The 23,757-nt window shown below is 45.2% G+C and overlaps 2 protein-coding genes across 2 annotated transcripts in view; one reads left to right on the top strand and one right to left on the bottom strand.

Annotated features, from left to right (window-relative positions):
• Positions 1 to 23,757, top strand: part of LOC144110666 (uncharacterized) — a 45,978-nt gene that overhangs the window by 3,134 nt on the left and 19,087 nt on the right. The window lies entirely within an intron of this gene.
• Positions 1,875 to 23,598, bottom strand: Nup35 (nucleoporin 35). The gene is made up of 8 exons (XM_077643726.1): positions 23,541 to 23,598; positions 23,270 to 23,352; positions 18,677 to 18,882; positions 14,544 to 14,574; positions 13,145 to 13,208; positions 11,451 to 11,501; positions 6,200 to 6,269; positions 1,875 to 2,248 (listed from the first exon to the last, which is right to left on the bottom strand). The coding sequence occupies exons 2-8, from the start codon at positions 23,301 to 23,303 to the stop codon at positions 1,946 to 1,948; spliced, it is 759 nt and encodes a 252-aa protein (XP_077499852.1). The 5' UTR covers positions 23,304 to 23,352; positions 23,541 to 23,598; the 3' UTR covers positions 1,875 to 1,945.

The following is a 23,757-nucleotide window of genomic DNA, read 5'->3' as shown; positions in this document are numbered from 1 at the left end:
GCAAGCGTATACAGCGAGAGATCCCATGGTACAAGACCGCAAGTGGGACCTCCCATGATAACAAATTTCAATGAGCAACAAAATTGGAAATACACAACACATCAATTAGGGACACAGAGAATGAATACATAGTGAAATATGAGTTACCGAATCATTTAAATACAAACAATATAATGAAAGAGAATGTACAACAAAACACTCACAGATGCTGCGATACATAGGATCTATAACAAAAAAAAAATCGCACATTAAAGAGAAAAAGCTTTAATTTGACCTTGAACAAAGAAAGTGTATTAATTTGTTTGATGTCTAAGTTCAAAGAATTCCAAAACGATATGGATGAAAAATGAAGGCACTGTTTCCCGTGGTTAGTTCTGACCTTAGATAGTAAAAAGTTATTACGCAGCACAAAACAGGTGACGATGTTGCTTATGATCGTGCCGGGAAAAACTATGCTTAGCGGGAACTGCTGATGAAGAATCTTAAAGAATAGGATACCAATGTTGTAAAAATAAAGGGCAGAGATAGGTAGAACGTTTAAATCTATGAACAAAATGCGTGAGAGCGACAGTCGAGGGGTATAGGTTTTGATGCGCATGGCCTGCTTTTGCAGTTTGATATTATCAAAGGCCAGAGATGAATATGATATGCGTTACCCCAAGATGAGATACCGTAGTTTAAGTTGCTGTGGATGAATGCGTAGTAAAGGGATAATAAAGTTTGGATTGGGAAATAGCTTAGGGCTTTAATTAGTGCGCGTAACCCATACGAAATTTTCTTGCACGTTTCAGCTACATGATGATGGAATTTTAAGTGAGGGTCAATGATAACACCCAGAAATGAAACTCGATCTTACGACGAAATAGCAGCAGAATTGAGGTATAGTAGTGGCGTAATGGGCAATGGCTTACTGGGCTAATGCGTTACTGGGTTAATGCCCGTATATGCGGAATTGGTCATTCTCTACTTAACATTCACAGTGGGTTAATGCCCGTATATGCGGAATTGGTCATTCTCTACTTTACATTCACAGAGCCTTGGGAGTCCTCATACCACTCCTACCACAGCAGTTAAGCAATGCCCCACTGCCCTGCGGTGGCAGGTGCTGCCACAGGTGGGGCTTGTACGACCCAGGTTGCAGCTCCCGAGCAACCAATCATTAATTTAACTGCCCCCTGTCCGGTGAGCAGGTTGTGACGACACTGCTAGGTCATGTGACATAGGTGGCCCATGTAGGGCACATTGCACACAACCCACGGATCACACAGAGGGATCTCATAGACAACAGCTAAACGGCCAAGTGGAAGCTCTAGTGCTTACGCACTAAAAGGCACTAAAAAGGGCCATCACTTATTACATTAGCACTTTCACACTGCTATTCGCTAGTGTCCTACACTCGCAATCCAGGAAAGGAAACATCTGACTGGGGCAGTAGAAACGGGCACGTTTACAGGGGGCAGAAGTGTTCGATTCCTTCTCTTCCAAGCCAAAAATTTTACGTAGCAAAACCATACCGAACCAAGTTTTTTTTTGTCCAACAAGTCAAACAAATACATGGCTTGGATAGGATCCCCCCCAACCACCCCACCCCTCCATCCCCTCTCTAACCGCCACCTCCAAGAATGACCCATAAATCCACCCCTAAGTAGAGACCTTATTCGCATCGCTGTCTATATTAACGCAGCAAAAATATATGGTCACCACAGAGCTCTGTGCATTTTCATCCTGTCCACTGTCCGGACAGCGAGTTTCCACACTGATGACGTGTACATACAATAAAAATAGTCTGGCCCTCAGAAAAATTGCCATATTAATGGGGTCCCATTAATGAGGCATGATTACTTCAAGGAAAGAAAAATGCAACAAAAGCAAAATAAAACTACTTAGGTTTCGATTTTATTCACGAAGCTAAAAGCGGTACTCAAGGCAAAATATATACATAGCACTACCAGCCAATGAGATACTCTAGTGCTCGCGAGACCACTGAGGTGTCGCGATGTGGTGTGGGCGTCTCGGGCAGGGTCACTTGTCGTCCACTGGCCGAGGCCCGGTATGCCTGCACAAGAGGACGGGCTTCTCTGGACGTGTTCTCCTTGCTTGAAATGTGGATTGGCTCATCAGGTGGTCCACCTGGCTTGACGCCCACCATGGTACGTGCCCCAAACACCTTGCCATTCTTGCTCAAAGCCTTCTTGGCCTGTAGCCGAGACTGGTAGCAGAGGTACATCCAGTTGCCCTCAGAGCTCACCTGCACGCAATACGCAGTGGAATCACATCCAACGGTTTCACTTGTAATGGTCCTTTGCCTCACATAACTTCCTTTGGTTTCGACAAGACACAAAAAGGCGGCGGAGGTACCCCGTCATCTCCTGACACTGCTGATGCAATGCGCCAGCCTGCTTCAACATTGTGAATGGGCCCGTGACCTGTAGGTGCATTACCTGCCAGACCACAGTGGTTGACTAGCCCTTTAAGAAGCTTTGTACACAACTGTGCAGATTCCGAACTTGCAGCTGTTTCTCAGAGTGTGCTCTAGCTAGCACTGCTTTCATTGTTTCAGTAGCACCCTCTTTCACCTTTCAAATACTCTGCTCTTTTGTGCCCACTAGCGAACATTGAAAAAAAATACTTCACAACACAATGAGCTTGGCTGTATGTCCTGCACTATTTTCTTGCCGACACGTTTTGCCACCAGTAATAATTTCTATTTTTTTCTTGATTTCTTCCTTCACGTGCATTTTCGAAACGTAGAATGATTCCAGGATCGCTGGGGTGTTGATTTCATAAAAGCTAGTGTTTTTATATCAGTTCCCAAGTATCCTGCTAGTTTATAGGAAAGAACGAATGGACTTCCCTTGAGGTCTGGATACGCTATTCAGGATGCAAAATATTTGTTTTGAATTCAAAATGATAAATGGTGCCTGAAAGCACTTGAGCCAAGCTGTGCTTGCAGTCATAAAGTAAGGGCGTGGGAGTTATGAACAGCGTAAAAGAAACAATTATATTTATATGCCTCTGCACAAACAAGGCTGCAATGTAGCCATAGTGTCACTGGGCAGTAAAGGAAGTGATCACAAAGAAGAAGGTAACGATGATGGTTTGCTTTCAATGAAACAAGGGCACCTCAGCCAAAGGACGCAATGGCTTACGTGTTTTGGTATGCACAAATTTCCCAGGCGTTTCGACCCAGAGAAGCAGATTACCAGGCGAAAAAAAAATATGGGCAAAATACAAAGCACATATGCAGAGCACAATAAAACCAATTAGTAGCAACAACAGAAAAGTTCGTGCTTTTAAATGTTTGCAAGGCTAGCTGAAAAATACAAAAAAAAAAGACAGTGTTGCTAGCTGAGCACATCTTGTTGGTATAGGCCAAATATTAAAATAGAACCTCACTGTTATATTTTTCATGAAATCGCGGAAAAAAAAAAAAAAGTACCTGTTGGGAAGCGTATATGAAAAAATGTACACTGTTGTCTGCCGCTGTTTTTATCTTCTAGTAAGGGCAGCATGCTTGCCTGGATATTAGGTTTTGGGGCTCTCATCACAATTCTCATACAAAAAAATGTCTGAAACACCCTGTGGGTGCTGTCCCTTTGCCTAAGCAGATAGATTTTGGTGCAAGGAGGGCAAGAGTGAAATAGGGGGGGGGCATAGTCTGGGCACCCCTGCATGCTTCTGCTCTGTTATCATGACAGCCACTTTAATCCTACACAATCCTTATTAATTGAAACCTATAAAATGAGTTTTTAAGTTGCAGGTAACATGGCATATGCTGACAAAAGGAACGCCTTGACACTGTGGTGACTTGCCCCACTCTGTCCCTTTTGGTTTGCTTATCTGCGATGCGTCCTTCCTATCCCTAGTTACCTTAACTAACAAGGGAGGGCGTCTGTGTTGCAGCACCACGAGCGCCACAAATGGCGCGAGTGCTGCGCGTGCGCGGGAACTTCGGCTCAGGAACTCGTCATGTGTAGAGGTTTCGGCGCAGCACTCCGAACCCCCCGTCAATGAGGCGAGGCCTCCTGGGAGCATTTTCCCGTGAGCTCGTCCTGTCCTGCCTCGGAGCTTTCCCTCTGTCTAGCGTAGGTGAACATTCGCTCGTAACCTTGCTGGTGAGTCGGACGACCTAGATTCCTTAATGTATCTGTTTGTGTCAGCCAGAGTGTCATTCCTTTGTTTTCCAGAGAGCAAGGCCAACTGTGGTCGGTGTGGGCTCGGTAGTGCGCATGATTACGGGGTGGTGTCCGTGGGTTTTCACGGTCACCCATGGTTAAGCGGGCAAAATGTATTTACCCCCTATTTCAACCCAAAAATGCCAACCCAAGCAATTGCATCTTGTCCAGCACTGCCTGCACGGTGTCCACCGCAACATAGCTTTGTTCTCGCATGTTAGGTAGTTAGGTTACGCACTGCACAGGTGATGGGGCTGCACCAGCAGCCACAACATTCATGCCATCAATAAGTGTGCGCGATGTCGACCTGGGTGCTTCACGCCGGAAGCCTCTGAACACAGTGGAGGCCAAGCTCCAATGAAATCTATACAGTCCAGCTCTGTCCGGCCTGCTGTCACCGTTCAGCATGCATGCTAAACGTAGGCTGTCTAAATGCTGGCACGGGGTAAGCACTACCGCGAAATGACATTCTCGACGTAGCATGCAGGAATGTTGCCACAGCTGCGACAGAACAGCCCAGCCTGCATTACATGAGAGCTTGGACGGGACTGGCTCATGAAAATGTAGCAGCCGGGAAAACATGTGCAGTGCCCAGGAACATAACTTCAGGATTCCACTGTAAACTGAAACCAATTTAATCTACATGACAATAAAATTGCTGGTAGCTTCATATTATAGTACCACTGCAATAGCTTAGCGAGGCCCAGGAAACATGTGGTGACTCGTGAGTATACTACACCTCACACATGCTTATTAAAAAAGAATATGCTCATTAAAAAAGAATGAAGAGTCTCTGAAGAGGGTGTGTGAGGTTGGCTGTAAAATGCTTGCATTATGTAGAGTACAGGCCACCGAGCGTTCATGCTGCATACAAGACCTCAAAAACGAACCAATAATTTACAATACATTTTAGAAGCTCCTGCTTCCAAGACTGGCGCCGACCAGCTGTGCTGGGCTTTCGCCTGAATCTGCGTGCAACGCATCATACACAGCTCGTTATGTCAGCTGTGGACTGCTATCATTGGTTCGCTGTGTCAACTCCGTGCCCCCGGGGCATTCCTGCGCACTTTGATAGTGACAAGAGGACAGAAAAAAACACGAAGGTGCGGAAATTCAAATTTTGACTGCAGATAACTCAACTTCCACAAGATGCATTAAAAAAAATTCTTGCTGTAGGATATTTGTGAAGCGGCGTCCTTTAACATCCTGGGCATACTGCAGGTTTAATGAGAGCTCCTTTAAAGGGCAACTCCATTTTTTCTACCTCCACAGAGTTTACTGAAACTTTCATGATATATTCCCTGCAGTCTTCCAATCATGTGTGCCAAATTTCAATGATGGCAGGTGTTTTGCTGCACCACAAATTTTAAAATTACCCATTTTGTAGGCTCAACAGGGAGCAATTCCTATGGGCAACTTTGCATGTCGGATGTCAGAGTTTGTACGGCCCTCAATATTCGCTCTGCATTTGCTGAAGGACAGAACTTTGAGCTTGTTTTTGGTCATTTCAGACAAATAATGATCCAAGCTGTCACACAGTAACCAGTTTAGCCAATCAATGCACACACAACAGGTTTTGCGACAGTATCTGCAGCAGCATAGTTTTATCTGGCGTGACGTCATGGTTTGGTAGAAATCCAGTTTTGGTTTCATATTCCTGATTTTTCCCGCTTTAAAATACTTCTACTCGGTTTTTTGAAAGATTTTTGTTATGCTGAAGAGAGGAGACCCTATGGAATGCAATGTGATTACCAACTCAAGATGTTAAAAACGCCATTAAATCAATAGACTTGTTACCAACTGTGTCATAGATGAAGTTATTTTCCTCGATGCCGCTATGTCCATGTACGGGAAGCTTCACACCGAAAGTTGCACACTAACTGATGATACATGAATGCATTCAGCACTGTTTATACCAGCAACAAGAGCCATTTGCTTGTTTCGCTGTAGCCCCCGCCAGCACGTTTGCACTCGGATAATGATTAGCATCCTCTTGAATTTCACCTCTCTCCCCTGGTGCTCACCTTGTATTTAACGATGGTGCCATACTGCGAGAACTGCTGGAGCATGCATGAGCTGGCACCAGGCTGAAACCTGCAGTGATGGTGGCCAGTTAGTGCAGTTTTTCCTACCACAAGAGCACTGCGCAAAATGAGGCAATCTACATGCCAGAGTAAACATTATTTCACTGCAGTACATTTCACAGCACAGCAGAATCAGGGTGTCGAGCCGGAATTTTAGGGTTCGGTTCAGGTTTGGGTTCAGCTCCGGAGTGACGTTCCATTTCGGTTCGAATGCTTAAAACGGGTTTTTAATGCAGGTGGGCTTTAATCAACCTCGTTATGGTCTTTACTCTTCTGTGTGACATCAGTATATAAAATATTCAAAATTTGTTTAATGCGAGATGTTTTCACTTTACCACGTTAATTTACTGTCTGTGACAAAATAAAATATAGAAATTTACGGCAAGAGCTGCAAAATCAAATTAACTCCAGATTAATGTAAATCTGTTATGTAAACGTTGGAATCCACCAGATGAGGTACTACATAAGACGAAAAGCTGGTGGATTTCGCATCTATCGCACGACAGATGTAAGATCGCGATACTGTCACACAAGTAATAGGTCTCCCTTGAAGCTCGTGTCAGTCAGGAATTTGTCTATACGCAGAGTACTTACGCAGGCTCCGCCAGGACAACTGCACGCGCCCTCTACATTACATCACACTATCGACAGAGGAAGCTGTCCTGTACCGGCAGCTATATACAGACAATTTTCAGTCACCTCAAAACTGACTGTAGGCAAAACGCAGAGGCACCTGTGTGCTATGCGATGTCACTGCACATTAAAAATCCCCAGGTGGTAGAAATTATTCCGGAGCCCTCCACTAGGAGTCCTCCACTGCAGCACCTCTTTGTTACTTTCTTCTCTCATTCCCTCCTTTATCCCTACCCTTGCTGCTTGCCACTCAGGTGTCCACAGAGATGTGAGACAGATACTGCGCCATTTCCTTTCCTTTAAAAACCAATTATTTTCACCCCCCCCCCCCCCCCTGCACACCTCCAACATGTATCTTTACAGCAAACAACACCCCCCCCCCCCCCCCCCCCACCCACCCACCCTGGATTCTCTACCATATGGTACTAAATATGCAAGAGCCCCCAACCCTATCCCCCACCCAACAAAAGCCTGGCAGGAACGCTGGCTCCCCCTGACAACCAAGAGCGTATCAAACATTATATTTAATCACTTGTTTGACAACGCCTTTGTAACTTGCGTTATATATCTTGAGCCTCTGTAGCTCAGTGTCTTAAAAAGCGCCGCTAATCATGGCTTCGTGCTAATACAATGTAAAATTAAGATTTTGGCCTATGGTGGTGATTTTGTCCTCTTTTGTTCAGATTAAAATAGTATGATAAAAAAAGCAGGCTGGGACGGGAGCATTTTGTGTTTGCACGGACACATATTTGCAACATTTTCGTTGCAACTTTGCTTTGCGACGCTGTAGCATGTGGCGCACATTGCAAGGAAGAAAGTATGTGGTGCTTCATAGAATTTTTGTGACTTTTCTGGGGCAGTGTCAAAGGGAGACTATGATTTGACAGAGTTTTTTGCTTCCTTACCTTGTGGATCTGTTATGCACTTCTGCTCCACGAACTCATTTCGGCCTTTAGCTCTTACTTTAGCTTTACCTCTTAACTACTCGCATTCGAACGTTTGTCCGAGATTTCAAGAAGCAGGCCAGTCATGTGATCAAATTGCTGCAGCATCATGCAGCATCGTGCAAAGTGTGACCACCATTATGTGACCGTGCAGTCATTGGGCCAGCACAGCGGCCGGTTTATACCCTATGCTGGCGTTTCGCTATATATGTACCATATGAGCGGGTGCCGAGACTGGTGCCACTTGGGGTCGCCATTGCTGACAAAATTGTGGCCCATCCGTTTGGCGCACAGGGTTCGGAGTGGTGGAAAACAAATTGGCATGATTCAGCGCACGAAGTTGTTAGGCAAGTTGAAGTCTGGTGCGCATTCGTACTGATGACCATTGTTCCTCAAAACCGTAATAGGAGGAGACCTTCGGAAGGCCATGGCGAACGAACCAGTGGTCGCAGAGGGATGCAGGTGATACCAACGAATGGCCGTTACGTGATGTGCATGCTGGTACCCGAATTCGTCGAAAGCATAGGTGAAAACAACTTAGCTAATGCTCATTTGATTTCGCATTCGCGATTCATTCTTCAATTTTTTAATTTTAAAAATCGCAAACCACCCCTGCTTGGCAGCTGTACTTAATAGACGACTAAGAGCTCATCGATCATTATTGAACATGGCCGTGAGAGAATTTTGTGCTCGTATCTTCGATTTCCTCACACTTTGCTTTTCTTAAGAATAGTTGTATGGCTTGTCTATAAGGCAGACGACAATTATCTGACTGATTGTTACTTTCCCTACCCATACGCCTGCAGCCTTACCTAGACTTTCTTGACACCAGTGTATTAAAGCCAGTTCAAAATATGTACATTTAATAGGCCGCAAAAACCTTAAGACTTTAGACATGGACCTACTACGCGTAACAACATGCCTTAACGCCAACGGATGTTTGTGCTAAGGTCAGTGGACCTGTGCAAGCAATGAGAAACTATTGAACAATGAATTGATGTGTGCTGCATTGTGATGGTGTTTTTTTTTTTTTTAACATAGTTCAGCAGACTCTTAAAAAATTTGCTGGCAGTTTAGCATTGATAAGCACGTAATATTGTGTGAAAACAGGTTTTTGCAGGTGGACACCAACATCACCTGCATGAAAGCATGATTGAGGTGTCCAGTGAACCAAGGCACCAGGTATGTGCCTTTCGTTTCCTCAGTATCAATGAAGTCTACAACATCGTCAATGCCAATGCGAATGAACCCAATTAACGCTGGCAACCTATTGCTCCAGTTCTGCGTTTTCCAAAAAATCAACGCAAGAAGCGCATGTCTCTCTGTCACTACCACCACGTAGCTCAAAGCGCGGCTGAGGTGTCCACTGACCCTTTGCACACAGATGGAAGTTGATGAAGACGACGGTGTGCAATGCACAGCACGAGAGTATGCTGCAGTTTAAGACAAGGCATGATCGGCTGCGACGATAGCATTGTGCTCTCGTGCAGTGGCCAGCGAAGCTGATCTGTTTGCGCCGTCCCAGGTAAACCCCATCGAGGCAATATTTATTTTACATCTGCAGCTATCTGAAAGGCTTGAGACACACGTCAGCTTTTCCAGGATAGCTAGTGAAGTAGTACTGCATTAAAAGGACATTGAGATCACACCTTACACTACAAGATTTCTGCCTGTGATGAAAGACTACTGAATTCTGTGTGAACTTTGATGTTACGAGGGCTGTTTAGCGTGTAGAAAAGCCGTTTGTTGGATGAACATGCAGAACCACCACGTTCAACGAGATCACTGTTCACAGAACAGTGCATTTTAGCGCTGGAGGTATGTGCTGCGGAAGTTCGAACTCCTGACTGGTTGCTCTTTCTTGATGTGTGCACCTTCCAGAATTTTGATGTGTGAATGGATTATGGGACTGATAGTGGTGTGAGGCCGTATGATGAGATCGCTAAATAAGACCCAGTCAAGTAAGGCACGAGGGGTATCAGGGAGGTTCCTGACATTCCATGCAATAATGATAAAAGAAGTTCCAGAGATGGCGAAGTAGCCTAAGAAATCAGTAAATAAAGTTGCCCTGTTGCGCTGCCACTGGCTCGAATCCCGTTCGGGGTTTTAGTATGGTAGTTGTCTGTTTACTGCAGTATAGCTTCCTTTCCCAAAAATAACTCTGTGGCTTGTGTGCAGCCGCCACCCTTGACACACACTCCAGTGGGCGCATATCCGGACACACACTGATAAAACTGCATCTTCACCCACATTCATCCCTCCCACCTACAGCTGATGTAACCGAGGTGGATTGCAGTGAATGCTCCTTGTATGCTACCGCCCAAACATTCCATGAAGGAATGCTAACACGCATCAGCCTGTCATCTAAGACACCAAGAAAACGAAGTGCAAAAGCAAGAGGAGGCAGATATAGGCCACCAGATAGAGAATTCAGGATCTAGCAGTCCGAGAACAGCGTGATGAGCTGCCCGCTACAGCAATTGGCATAACACAAAATCATCTCATTGCAGTTATATTTCATTACAGTAGCATCTTTTCGGGTGGAATCATTAACGCAGGCCAGCGAACGCATGCACTTCCACGTTGCCGCTTTCGATAACCGCTATTCAATCTTTTCTCTTAAGTAACTCTACCGCTGCCACAAGTCAGCCTTTCCTTGCTTGTTTCCATCGTGTGCAACAAACAATGTCCGGTTCTGAAGAAAAAAAAACTGCACCAATTTATACACCATTTAATTTGTAAAAATAGCAGTAATAGCAGGGGTCTGAGTTGAAGTGACATGAGGATTACCAGGGACGCTGTAGTGGAGGGCTCCAGATTAATATAGACCAGCTGAGGTTCTTAGCGTGCAATGACATCACACAGCACACGCATGTTCGTGCATTTTGCCGGCATAGAAATTTGGCCCACCATGACCAAGATCGAACCCGTAACCTAACCTTGGTATCAGCAGCCAAGCACCTTAGCCACTGAGCCATCATCAGCGGTCTTTGATCGCATTTGTGCCGACTTCAAGATATGTTTCCAAAAAGAAAAATAGGGGAAACTACACACAACACACAAAGGCTGCTGTATACTGTGGGGACTTGCCCCTGTGTTGTAACCTTAGGTTTACTTCACCACAATGCCAAGCTCTTCCCATGGTTACCTCAGCTATCAAGAGTGGGCGCCCGCATCATTGCAATACTGCTGCGAGCGTGGGGGTCACAGCTCTCCCTTTTCGACTTAGGGAACCCGCAACGCACAGACATTTCAGTGTGGGCTCCAATCACGGCCAGCAGGGCAAAGCCTCATGGGAGCATATCCCATGAGCTCGTCCCGTCCGGCCTCAAAGTATCTTCCCAGCCCCAGAGTGAGCTCGTAACCCTGCAGGCGAGTTAGTTGATTTGAATTCCTCGGTGTATTTTGTTGCTTGCAGGCACTACTGTTGTAGCAGTAATAAATGCCTTTTTAGTAGCACAATTTTTCCTTTGTTCCCATAGAGTTTAAACTGCCGTGGTCAGTGTGCGGTAGGTAGCGCTTGCAACCACAGTGTGGAGTTGCTGTTCGAGCTGTTGGTCGTGAATAAGCAAGAAAAGCGTATTATTCGCTTACTGAATCCCAACAATACATACCCGAAAACTGTGACCCATGTCTCATCCGAATGGGAAGATGATGACGTTTCACTGTAAAGGAAGAGAAACACCACTGCTTACATGGATGAAAGAACAGTCTTCACAAGTGTCTTGCAGAGAAATGAGAAGGTAGAGCATCGCTGAGCTGCAGCAGCTCACTATAAGTTTAGACTTAACTGCTCTGTATGAATGTCTAACACATTGCAGATGCTAGTGTTCCTTTGATAGGCTGCAACTGTGAGGCCTAATGTGCACCATTGAGCTAGCTCACTGTTCATTGTGATGCCTATGCCATATGACAACAAACAAGACAACAAGTAGCTATACAAATAAACAAACAGGCACGGTATGTGGAGTTGCAGCAAGCCTATGCCACTTGTTGGCTACAAGGGCCGCCAGATTAGAAGAATGGATTAACTATGATCATACTGTTGTTTGAAATGCACTGACATTGCACAGCAAACGGGAGCTTTTGCATTTCACTGCCATGAAAATGCAGTCGGCATGGCCAGGATTCGGATGCATGATCCTGACCTCAATGCCTGGACACCAAGGCCACTGAAGCACTGTGGCAGCGTAAGTAAACAAATTAGCCACAGACCTCAGAAAGGCTGCACTTTTTCTTCTTCGTGTGTACCACTCCATGAGGTGCACATTTTAAACCAACAGCACGCACTGCTTTTCTGGACAACACCATTAATGCTGGGTACACAGCTCTGTTTTTATTATACTGTTGAGCTCTGGCTTCTTTGTCCCCTCCTTCTGCAGCACTCTTGCAGGAAGAATGGCACCTCTAAAGAGGGCCAATGTTGAGCACAGATGGAGACCGCAAGCATCTGCTCTGGGTTTGGCCAATGTACTATCATTGAAGCAAACCAACTGAAGTTTCCACTTTATAATAATTCAATGCACTTTCACACAGACCACACAACTTGCACGAACATTCAGCAAACTTTGTACTTTGCATCAATAGCTAGCTGCACAAATATTCAGCATCAGTGAGGTAGCACTGTTTCCAGAACTGAGCTCCTGCCGGAGCTTGTGTGTTGCAGCTCACACTGAGTGTGACAGTACTTAGCCCCAAGACATTGTGCTTGTGCTTCATTTCTGGCGGAACTGAGAGCAACTTCTCTCCAGGCACGGGCCACAGTACACCCACTCTGTACATGCACAGATTGCCATTAAGCTCTGGTAGCTACCAACCAAACTCTTTGAAGAGCCTGCAGCATCTGCCACTGGCCTCTGGACTCACCATTTTCGACATGGTGCAGAACACCCACCTTCTAAAGATAAAAGCCAGAGACTGACCCAACCGTGCCACACAATTGATGAATTGAACTTTTTCTTTTCTTCACATTTGAACTGCAAGACAAGCTAGCAGCATGAAGTCTAATGATCCAGGTGCACTGTTTTCAACAAAGCATGACAGCAGAAAAGCACTTCCGCTAGTCAATGTCCGATGCATTGGCGAGGCACTTCACAGGATAAAGCATCATGCACAAATAAAGGCATAACAGAAAGTGCTCATTCCAGCGGATAGAAGCAGTGGTAAGCTGGAAGTTACAGTAACCAGCCAGCTCAAAAAGCAGTGTGGTTTACTTTAACCTTTTATTCATGCTAGCATTAAAAGGCAAGCTAGTCTTAAACAACCGCTTAGAAAAATCCACCACTGAGGGCAAAGAGGTAGCACTTACCCTGGGCTGAAGAATGTGTCCGCCTTTCCAGTAATATTAAAACTGCTAGACTCCTGCAGCACACCTGAGAGACAAAAATGACAGCTCATGTATGTGCAAAGCCTAACGGTACACACCACACACAGCTCACACCAAAGAACATTCCTGAAACACCTCCAGAAAGGCAAGTTTGTTAGCACAGACAAAAAAAGGACTGAGCAGTTGGAAAAGAGAAAGCCTTGATCAATGACGAAAACTCAGTGGTTTGAGTGACCAGCAGCTGTCAACTGACTTCATAGGCTGCATTACAGGCATTTGCTTTGTGTATGCCTTGCGCTTACAGTGCTTACAAGCGCTTACAGGGCACGGCAGCGCCTTATAAATATGTCACCACTCAAACAGGACACACTCTCTGATATGCACCTCTTTAACAAAAACAGTGGTCTTGAAATCATACCATTTCTACTACTGCAGGTGATTAAGCCACAACTGAAGCACATGAGAGCACCCTAAGTGAACTGCATAAAGACAAATGCATCTACTTGGAAAATTCGCTAATTTTGAATTCCAATGGCAGATCGCGAGCGCTATGCCAGATCACAAAGGGAGCGTATAGCTCCGGCAGAGATTGCTTCCTCCCATTTTGTGAATGGAATGCGTGCGCTCCCACTGGGGCACTTTAGCGCAAGAATAGCTCCACGTTCAGGCAACACGGCGGCACCTGTCGAAGTGCAGCCTCTCGCTTTACCAGCGATTCGTACTTGCTGCCACTCGTTATCTACCACGTTCATGGCAAACAAAAGGTGCACAAAGCTTTCACTTCGTGTGATGATGACTGCACCACAAAATTTTAGTGATAAAACGCGCCTAATTTCCAGACTGCGCCCGTATTTACAGAGCTGCGAGGCTTAGCGAGTATGCGTCGTCTGATGTCAGAAAGCGCCGGAGGTTCAAACAGGCCAACGAATTTGGCCTCAAAAGTGGTCAAAGAATTGACACACTGCTAGGATAATTTTTTATGTTTGTGCGGACGCAAACAAAACGGAAAATAATTACATTTTGGAGAATCCAATAAAAAAAAGGAAAACATGTTCCTTGTATGTTGCCCGGATCATCGCGTAGCGCCGACGGGAAGGAAGCAGCCAGTCGTGACCGAAAGGAGACGCGGGGGAATGGAGAACGTCACGCGGGGTTCTGGTTAAATCTGCCAATTTCGGCGGAGCAAATATTGCTGCTCCATGGAGCGATCTGGGATCGATGTGTGATCCCAATCTGCAATTGGAACATACAACTCGCGCTCTCATTTTGCCTTTGGAATGAGATTGCTCCCAAAAGAGCAAAAAACTTGATCTGGATCTGCCATTGGAATTCAACATAAGAGAGGGCAGCGCAGGCCAAAAGCAGAACTTGCGACACTCACTTGGAGGACTCTGACACCAGCTGTCTTGCAGCTGGAAAGAGAGAAAGGGGAAGCCTGCTGGTAAGTGAAAGAAGACAATCCCAATTCTGGCAGCACCACCACCATTGCCACTTTTCACCGAGAGCAATTTAACACCAGTGATTTCAGCTGAAGAAAGATCTAAAGTGGCAACTCCAAAGGCACTTCTTGGGTGTACGTGCTCAGCATCGGCGCTCTTGGCGTACGCCAGAACCAGTCTGCGCATGCGCACTGCAGGAGACGCCAGCGAGCCTCGGCGAGGCGCCAATATCTGTCCGTGCTAGATATCGGCGTCAGTGCACGGGCGTTCGCATACGTCACGGACGCTCGTGTACGCGTCGGAAGCAGGGTCTGGTTTACAACAATCGGAGGATTGCGGGGCTCTCGATGACTCTTTTCTTCATTGCTTGAAGCTCTTTCAGGTTCCCTGAACTTTTCTTTCTGGTTTAAGTTGTCCTTTCATTGCCCCCTAACCCCTTCTCTTCACAGCTTGAAATTCTCTCAGTCGGCTCGAGAGGGGGAGCGAGGCTGTGCCATGAACATGGAGATGCATGCGTCTTTTCGACACCTGTTCCGGCGTGCGCCAAGAGCGCCGACGCTGGGCGCGTACGCCCAGGAAAGGCCCTTGGAGTTGGCACTTAACAGCATCCTGCAACGGGCATTTCTCTGAACAGGTTTCATGATGAACCTCACAATGTCCATGAGCATCACCTAGAGGGAACCAAAGCTCAAGTTTTGCCGTGCAACGACAGCGCCGTGTGGGGAGAGGCAGAGCTACTGGGAATAGCTGGTGCAGGTGCTGCCTGCTTGAAAGCGGTGGCCGCACACGTGCACACGTGCTATTCAGTCCGGCCGGCGCGCAGCGGAATCTCCGCATGGCTAGTGTGGTTTGCTGCTTCGACGAGAGTGTTGAAACGGAATTTTCGCAATGGCAGAAACGGCCCAACGAAAACAGAAACGGAGTCCGAAGTACTGCTGTGTTGTGGGCTGCCACTACAGTGCAGACAACAGCAGGGAACTCGATCCGCCTGTGAAACTGTCGATTTCCAGGAAGATGGTACGAGAAAGAAAGGCGACAATCCTGGATCACCACTGTAAGGAGAGTCAAGTAAGTCGTGACAGCCCTGCCTCGCTTTCTGCTTTGACTGTTTCAGTTACTCGTTTTTATTCGTTAACGCGATGCCTGATGACTGCAGAAAGTTATCTCGAGCTCGCTGCCTTCTCACAGCCTGTGCGTGTGTGTGAAAGCCAAGTTACGTTGGCATGGTGAGAACACAAGTGTTTCGATTTGGCTTGTTCTTTTAGATGTAGCTGTCGCTGCTGAAATTCACACTCACATGTGATTGTTGTGCTGTTGGTTAAACTCAGCTGAATTACGCATGTTGTCAAAGGTTTGACAACTGAAATTTACGCGTCGGGCAAGCAGCTTTCTCGTGTCGGAACAAACTGCTTTTAATTTTAACATACTTTGACATTGTTTTGCTTGTTCGCTTTGTTGTGCCTCTTTATTACGGTAGAATTTTAACTTGTGAATATTACTTGTCCAGTGCTAAGAAGCTCAGCGGTTCTCTCATTTGCCACCATCAGAGTTCGTGCGATTTTCTTTTATTTGTTCATGTGTTGTGTGCATCTGTGTGCGTTTGTGTCTGTGTTTTCGTGTGCCCTCCTCTTAGCGTGCGTGCACTTGTTCGTGTTACTGTGCGTGTTTGTGTGTGCATTCGTATTCGTATGTGTGCCTTTGTCTTGTGTTTGTGTGTGAGTGCACGCATGTGCGTTCGTGTCTTGGCAGTGGATAAGAGAGAATGTTGTTCTTTCTTGCGCAGTCCCGATGGAACTCTGTGGCAGCCAAAAGAACATACGCGAATTTTCAGCCGACATTTTGTGGGCAACAGCAAGAGTGACATCAGCCAAGATCCATCCTACATCCCAACCATTTTTCCACCTGTCTTCAGAAAAAAGGCACCTGATTGGGAAAGGGCGTAAAGGTATGAAAGAGAAATTGTGACGCTGCCAGTGGAAATTACAGACTCATGTTTTGAACTATGTTTTGTTGACTTACCTGTTTTATGAAATTGTAGTGTCAGTGTAATATGAATATCAGGTGCATGGGCAAGTATCTAGTGATTACATTTCATGGCAGGTTTGCTTGCAGCCTAAGCAAGATTGGTAGTAACCTTAGCTTTTTATTATGCAATAGAGGTGGCAGGCACGTTTCAAGAAGGAAATCTCATCGAGACAGCTTGTTGTAGGAGATGAGCGTCCATCGCAAAGTACAGTGGATGGAGCAACAATGCAGGTGCCGGAGGCTTCCATTCTGGAAGATGTGCATCGTGACTTGAACATCATGGATTCCAGCATGCATCTCAGGAAACAAGCACAGCTACCTCTTTGCTCAATATGAGTGATCCACATTCTTTGGTGCTTGTGTGTGGTGGAGGACAAGAAAGTCATTAAGCGCGACTTCCTTCCCAAATTTACCCGCTACGAATTTTCAGCATCATGCACACATTTTTGCAGCTTCGTTTGCCCTTCTGCCATACTATTCCGGGCGAGTGTACAAAACTGAAAATAAGGCGAAAGATTTGGTTAAAGCTTTCATTATTTTGAAAACCCAGTACAATGTTCTGAGTGTGTTTTTACACCTACGCAATTGAGCGAGCGCGTCACGTGCACGATACCATAGCTACGACAGCGCGCCTCTAGCTTGGCACCCCTCATGCTGAACACTACGTTTGCAAAGCATATTTTACATATTTACGTCTGTAAATCCGACAGTCACAAAAAATAAAGTGCGTGCATGCCATGAGAATCGGAATAAAAACGAGAAACTACGTGCCAGTACGTGTAGCTTTTCAGCGCTTAAGTTCGGCTGCCTCCCGGCCAAGTCAGCGGGTGATGTCCTAACGGATGGTGTACAAGTGCCTTGTACCTTTCCAAGCTTTACAGTGGATAGTATGATATGGTCATAATGAATTTTTTCCCCGTCTCGGACACGTCGTTCACAAAAGCACACAATTAATTCTGTTAATTCTGCAAAAATGTCACATCGAAACTCATGCATTTCAACAACTGAGAACTTCAATCGAGCGCACCGCTTCATTTCATAGCTAGTGCTTATAAAAGGTTCGGTGATTTGAGCGTATAACAAATGGACAGACTTACCTCAAGGCACACGTCGTAGACGACACTGTCGCTGACTTGTGACACGCATTTGTCATTCAATCTGGCATCGTTGTTTTCAATTATCTGCTCCACGGAGTATACATGATTGAGGAGCTTTTCACCTTTGATTAGGTTTGCCTTTGTGAAATAGCTGTTGAGTTGGCATATCTTTTTGAACCTGCACTGCAGCCGGATCATTGCGACACGTGACAGAAGCAGCGCGAGACGTCTGCACATGCGCGGAAGCGAGAGGAGGAAGCTTGCACGAGAGCCTCCACGTCTATCCCCAATGTCTATTTTCCTGCCAGAGGTGGCGCTCCCTGTCCAGAGCAGCAGCGCCGCTCAGCAGTTCTTTGGAAGACTATACCCGATATTAAAATTCACTTTGTTTTTCTTTCATTCTCATTCACGATCCTTGCATTTCACAGTCATTTCAACAAACATTGGTATCATCTTTTTTCAGGAGCAGCTCAAATGCTAAATACAGTGCCATCACAGATGCCACGTGCAGATAGAGTTGGATGCTGGTATGTGTCGCACAACACGAGAGAAAGTAAACCAAACAATCTTTTTAGAGAGCCGAGAAGCCATGTACGGAATCTAGTTCTAGAAACCGTCACCAACATTAGCCGCACTCATCTGAGTGAGTGCCAAACAGCATTGCACAGGGATTCGAAGTGAACAAAACTGCTGCAAATCACAAAACGACTGCAGCACAAAATGACCACATGTTGCCAGCTCTGGGAGAAAAACAGTATTCTATAGTCACTGGGGGGAAAATTTTGACATGCTAAGGCGAGGGACTAAATAAGTGCATTTCTGCAAAGGTTTTCAAGAGAAATAATATTTTTTTTTCCAGGCTTAGCATTTCATCCCAGACGATTTTGTTTTCAGTGAGTTCTAACAATGTTTCCACAATTGCAGGTAAAAAAAATGTGTGATGTGCGTATTACCGTTGACGAGAAGGTTTCTGCAAAAAGGCTTTGCCTCGGTGGGCCCGACATTGGAGTTCCTTCCTTTGGCAGAGTCTGACGAGGTGTCCTCTCTATTCGGGGGTTCTGAGGTGACTGCCAGTCGAACGTGGGGCTCCGGCCATCGACCGGTGGCTCCGTCAGGAAGCTGGGCAGGCACCCAGCATTGTTGCCGCTGGATGACCTCGCTGCATGAAGGTGACCATGCAGCGCAATGCTTGAAAATGTGGCTGGTCAATGTCATGTGCTTCCTTCACTGGCTCACTGGCCATGACATTAGACTGTTGAGCCCAAGGTGGTCAAATTGTCTATTAACCCTTTAACCAATGAACTGAATCCCAAAAACGTACCGAAAAAGCCAGATTTTTTGGCGATTGCGATTTTTGGCGAAAATGTGTGTTGTCAGGCTTATTAAAAAAAGCTCTAAAGGCGCAAAGTGCGTTTCACGGACAACAACTGCCCTCTTGTATTGAAAATTCCAACTAACGCAACTGCTGAACGTAACTAGTCTTGGGCAAAGAGAGCAACACAACATCGGGCCGGACAAGTCTGACTCGTTGGTGACGATATTGGTACAATCTCTCATGACGAGTACAGCTCAGGGTTGGTGGTTAAAGGGTTAATTAAGGTCACATAAAAAGTCAAACTTGAGGGCTCCGGTTTAATTTAGATCACCTGGGGATCTTTAACATGCCCTGACATCGCACAGCACACGGGCACCTTTTGTGTTTCCACTCCATCGAAACGTAGACGCAGCAGCCAGGATTGAACCCAGCTCCTCCGTCACGTTATCCAAGCACTGTATCCACTGAGTGGTGGGTGTTACGATATCTAATGGCTCATTTGCTGAAATGGCCATTTTTCATGAGTACCGTCGCAAACATATTGCCCTTTGAGTTAGATGTTGAAATAGAAAACAATGGGGCATTTAACACTCCAGTCGAAACTCCACAGCATGCATAGGCTTCTATCTGCTATGACTTCAACAGATATCCCCATGATGTTCTGAATGGAATATCATGGCATTAGCACCTCATGACTAAAAAGGGCAGAGTGAACAATAGCCGCATCACTGCACAAAATAATTGTTTGGATAGAAGTAATACAGAAATGCGTTAGAAAACTGGCCATTATTATAAATTCATTAAAGTACCGAACCTCTCCTTGGTGAATAAAGGGTGGGTGCATGATGGGTGGGTGGGTGGTATCATGAGTTACACTTTTTATATGCATTATCATAGTACATTACTTACACTGCACACCCACTAATGGCTTGGTGCAACACAGAAAAACAGGATCAAATAACCACTACTATAAAAGAAAGAATGCAGGGGTCAAGCACAGGGTAGAGGTTGTTAAAAACAATGAGGCCAGGTGCAAGTTATCTGCCGTGTGTATGGAGACCCAAAGCTGAACCCAAAAGTTAGAAGTCGTACCTTGGTGCTAGTGCCATCAGGAAAAACACTAGAGAGTGGTATGTGAACTAAAATGACTCAATTTTGAGCAACTCAGTTTGACTCGGATGGCTCAATTTTGAACACCAGTCAGTGGTCGAATGCAAAACTGCGCAACTGATCTTTGCGCCGAATCTCTTGTGCTAAAGACTAGCACATCTGTAGTGTGCACCATTACACTAGATGCCTACAAATATGCAGTATCTAATAAACACCTGCTTTCGTTACCTGCTTAGCTACAGGGGCACCTTTTTTTTTTTTCCATTCCTCTTTGCATCAGCGATTGGCCTTGGGAGCAAATAAATGAAATGGGATAATAACTAGAATTCCGTATAATTAAGCATTGGAGTTTTCGGTTTAAACCAAGAAAGCACTGATAAAAGTATGCCGAATTCACTTTTTGAAATTCGGTTTTAACCAAAAAAGGTCAGTATTTCTGGCAAGTATGCCACAACTAACTGGCTATTCAGTACCAGTTACAAGGTCAGAGCAGAAAATTAAGATTGTGCTGGAACGAGGAAAGACAAAGGTATCTTAGGAATTTAGCACAGCGCCTGTGAGTTATGAAGCATTGATCCATGAATTCAGACACGTCGTTGCAGATAGGAAAGCTCGGTCACTTAGCCAAGCGTTACTGGCTAGCATAGCGAGCCGTAAGCTCAGACTTATCACCGAATTGGTGCCCTCACTTCACTAAATAGGTTCTCTCATTTAGAGCAGAGTGCAACCAGAATGTAACAATCTTAGAACAAAACTTCCACTTATGCTTTTGTCTCAAGGCCCAATCATTTAACTTGGGATTTTTACTTTTTGTTATGACTGTGCGAATTTCATCAGCAAAGGCGGCTCTTAATTTTGCACTAAAGAGGAATCTGAACTCGTCTTTTTACAGCAGGAACTCGATCTACACATTCCAAGCATTCTTAGAAACTTCGAATTATTGTCCTGTGCGTCAGATTTCCCTAATTTAAATCGGATGAAACGTCCTGGCTTCCACCTTTTTTTTGAACTCAACGCTGAAGGTACGAGGAGTCAACCAATGCATGGAGTGCCTTTCAGCCAGTCCCGTGGCGGCTTTCCACTCTGCCATCGGCAAAATGATATGTATATAGAAGAGTCCACGCATATTATCATTTTTGAGGGCCTAATTTGCGGCTGTGTTGTTTGCGATTTAAACTATTCATTCGTGAAAACCTAAAAAAACAAAATAAAAGCAAATGCGAAGCCACCACGGGACTGGCTGAAAGGCACTCTACGCACTGGTGTCACTCCTCCTACCTTCAGTGTTGAGTTCAAAAAAAGACGGGAGCCCATACGTTTATTCCGATTTTAAAAAAAGTCAGCATTAAAAAGACGAGTTCAGATTCATCTTTAGTGCACCTTTAAGACGGCCATTTATGTGGCACACACAGCTTCATGTGCAGCTGGTTTAAAAAACAAATAAGGTTAATGTAAACTGCACATCACTTTTGACCGCACAGGAGCAGCACCATATTTCATTGATAAAAATCTAAAATTTGTACGCAGAAAATAATATTCGACGAAAAAAACAAAACAAAAGTGGCAATCTGAAATAAACACCGAAAAAAGTCCGCCGAATTTTCGAAGAATAAAAACCGAAAAGTCCAAAACCTACATAAAATCTCGTGTAAGGGCTGTACCCATGTAGAGGCCATGCCCCCCGTTCTGGACTAGGTAAATGAGAAGGAAATACAGATACATGCTATTTTTTAATTTGTGTATGGGTTGCATGTTGAAAATTCACACTTGATTTTAAAAACAAAGTGCAACCCTTACACGAGTTTATACCAAGTTAAAGTTAAATGAGATAATAATTAGAACCCTTCATCTCTTGATTGTTCTATTTTTGAAAAATTTGGGGATGAAAAAAATCTTGCTACTTATCAAGTCGACAACCAACGACAAGAAATTGTGCTTTTCCCGGAATTACTGAAAACTTCAGATTTTGCATTTTCTTTTTTCGAAACGGGAAGAGTATTCTGAAGGGACATGAAACTTTTGCAAACCAGAAACGTGTTTGTCAAAAACTGGTGCCGTAACGACAATTCCTTCCGTCTACGTACACTTCGTGCTTCGGACAAATTTTTTTCTACCACAAAACTTGGCATTCTTCGACACTTACACCTAAATACACTCCTTACTCCTGTCAGTTCTTTTCTGCACAGTATCCAACACTCCCCCGCATGCCCAAATTGTCCCGAACTATATGCTAACTTAGGACATTCCCTTTTCTCCTCGGCCATTGCCAATCAGACAACTTTTCCATGCCCTTGTCCCCCAATGTGGCAGGCTTGGCTAACCTCGGACCAGCTGACGGACCAGTTGGCTTTGGTGACCCCAGTCCAGCACATCCTCAGCATTTACTACTGCGCCATAATAAAGTTTCCTCTCCCTCTCTCTTTTTGATTCCTTACATTTTTTTTTTTCATGTACAATTATTTATACAATTATTGTATCCTGTCGACACTCGCCTGTAGGACCAAAACTTGCAGGCTAAAGACGAAGCAAGAACATGGACGCCCAATTCTATTATGTGTTGGCAGTACGATAGCATTAGCACCTGTTAGTCTGCTGACATCAAATCCGGTATGATGACATCACTTCCCTCTATCCAATGGGAATGCTCCTGTCTGGTGACGTCACTTCCCTGCACCCAATGGGAATGCTCCCATCTGGTGACAGAGCTCCCTCCCTCCCCAGACTTCCGAACTCTACTCTAGCTCACTCGGCCACCAGAAACGCAGCACCACATTACCACTGAACTGACACATTGTGGCAGTGACAGTTTCAACAGTGTCTGGACTCGCAAAAAGTGCAACAGCGCAACTGGTCAGACGACTATGAAATCTGAATGGCGAAGTACGGCGTATTCGATCACATGCCAATTTGGCAAGACAACCGAGACGTGCAACCACTGGTTTTAAGTTCACAAAGCACACCTCTGCTCCAAACCACCAAAGAAAAAATCACGCTGCCGACATTATGCGACAAAGGTTAAACGACAGCTCGTGCATGCTTGTGCGTAGAGGATTTTCCGCGTGTATCTGTGATGCAGTGCAATGCTCGCCTCCAGTCACTGCTGGAAGGGGGTTGGGCTCACCTGAATGCGGTGTTTCCGGTGTGCTCGCATACATGCCCGAAGATTCACGCGGTGCTACTGGCACCACCTGTTGGTAATCACACCTGTCCAGACATGGGGAGGCATTTAAACGGTGAGCAAGGGCCACTTACGGGACATCCAAGGCCCAAGCAAAGACAGAAAAAAACAAACAAAGCTTTACAGGTGCAGCCGCCAATTTGCAAGAAATAAAGCACTCGTGCTTGGCTGACCGCAAATGCAAAAGTAAGAAAGAAATCAAACAAATACGCACACAGTCGCCGGCTGCCTACCGACAGACGTGAATTTTAATTTCAAATTTGACTTTTGGTGGCATCGGCTTCGACTAGTGTTGGCATTTGATATTAACATATTCGCTTCACTTGTTTTTAAAACAAATTATTAAAGTAATAAATATTAATTTGAATTTTTTAAAACAATTTTTAAGTTAAGAACACTAGATCATAGTTTTTTGCTGCCACTTATCGAAA

This window comes from Amblyomma americanum, chromosome 11 (assembly GCF_052857255.1).
Source record: "Amblyomma americanum isolate KBUSLIRL-KWMA chromosome 11, ASM5285725v1, whole genome shotgun sequence".
In the NCBI taxonomy this organism is placed as follows: domain Eukaryota; kingdom Metazoa; phylum Arthropoda; class Arachnida; order Ixodida; family Ixodidae; genus Amblyomma; species Amblyomma americanum.
This window is presented reverse-complemented; position numbering and strand designations above follow the sequence as displayed.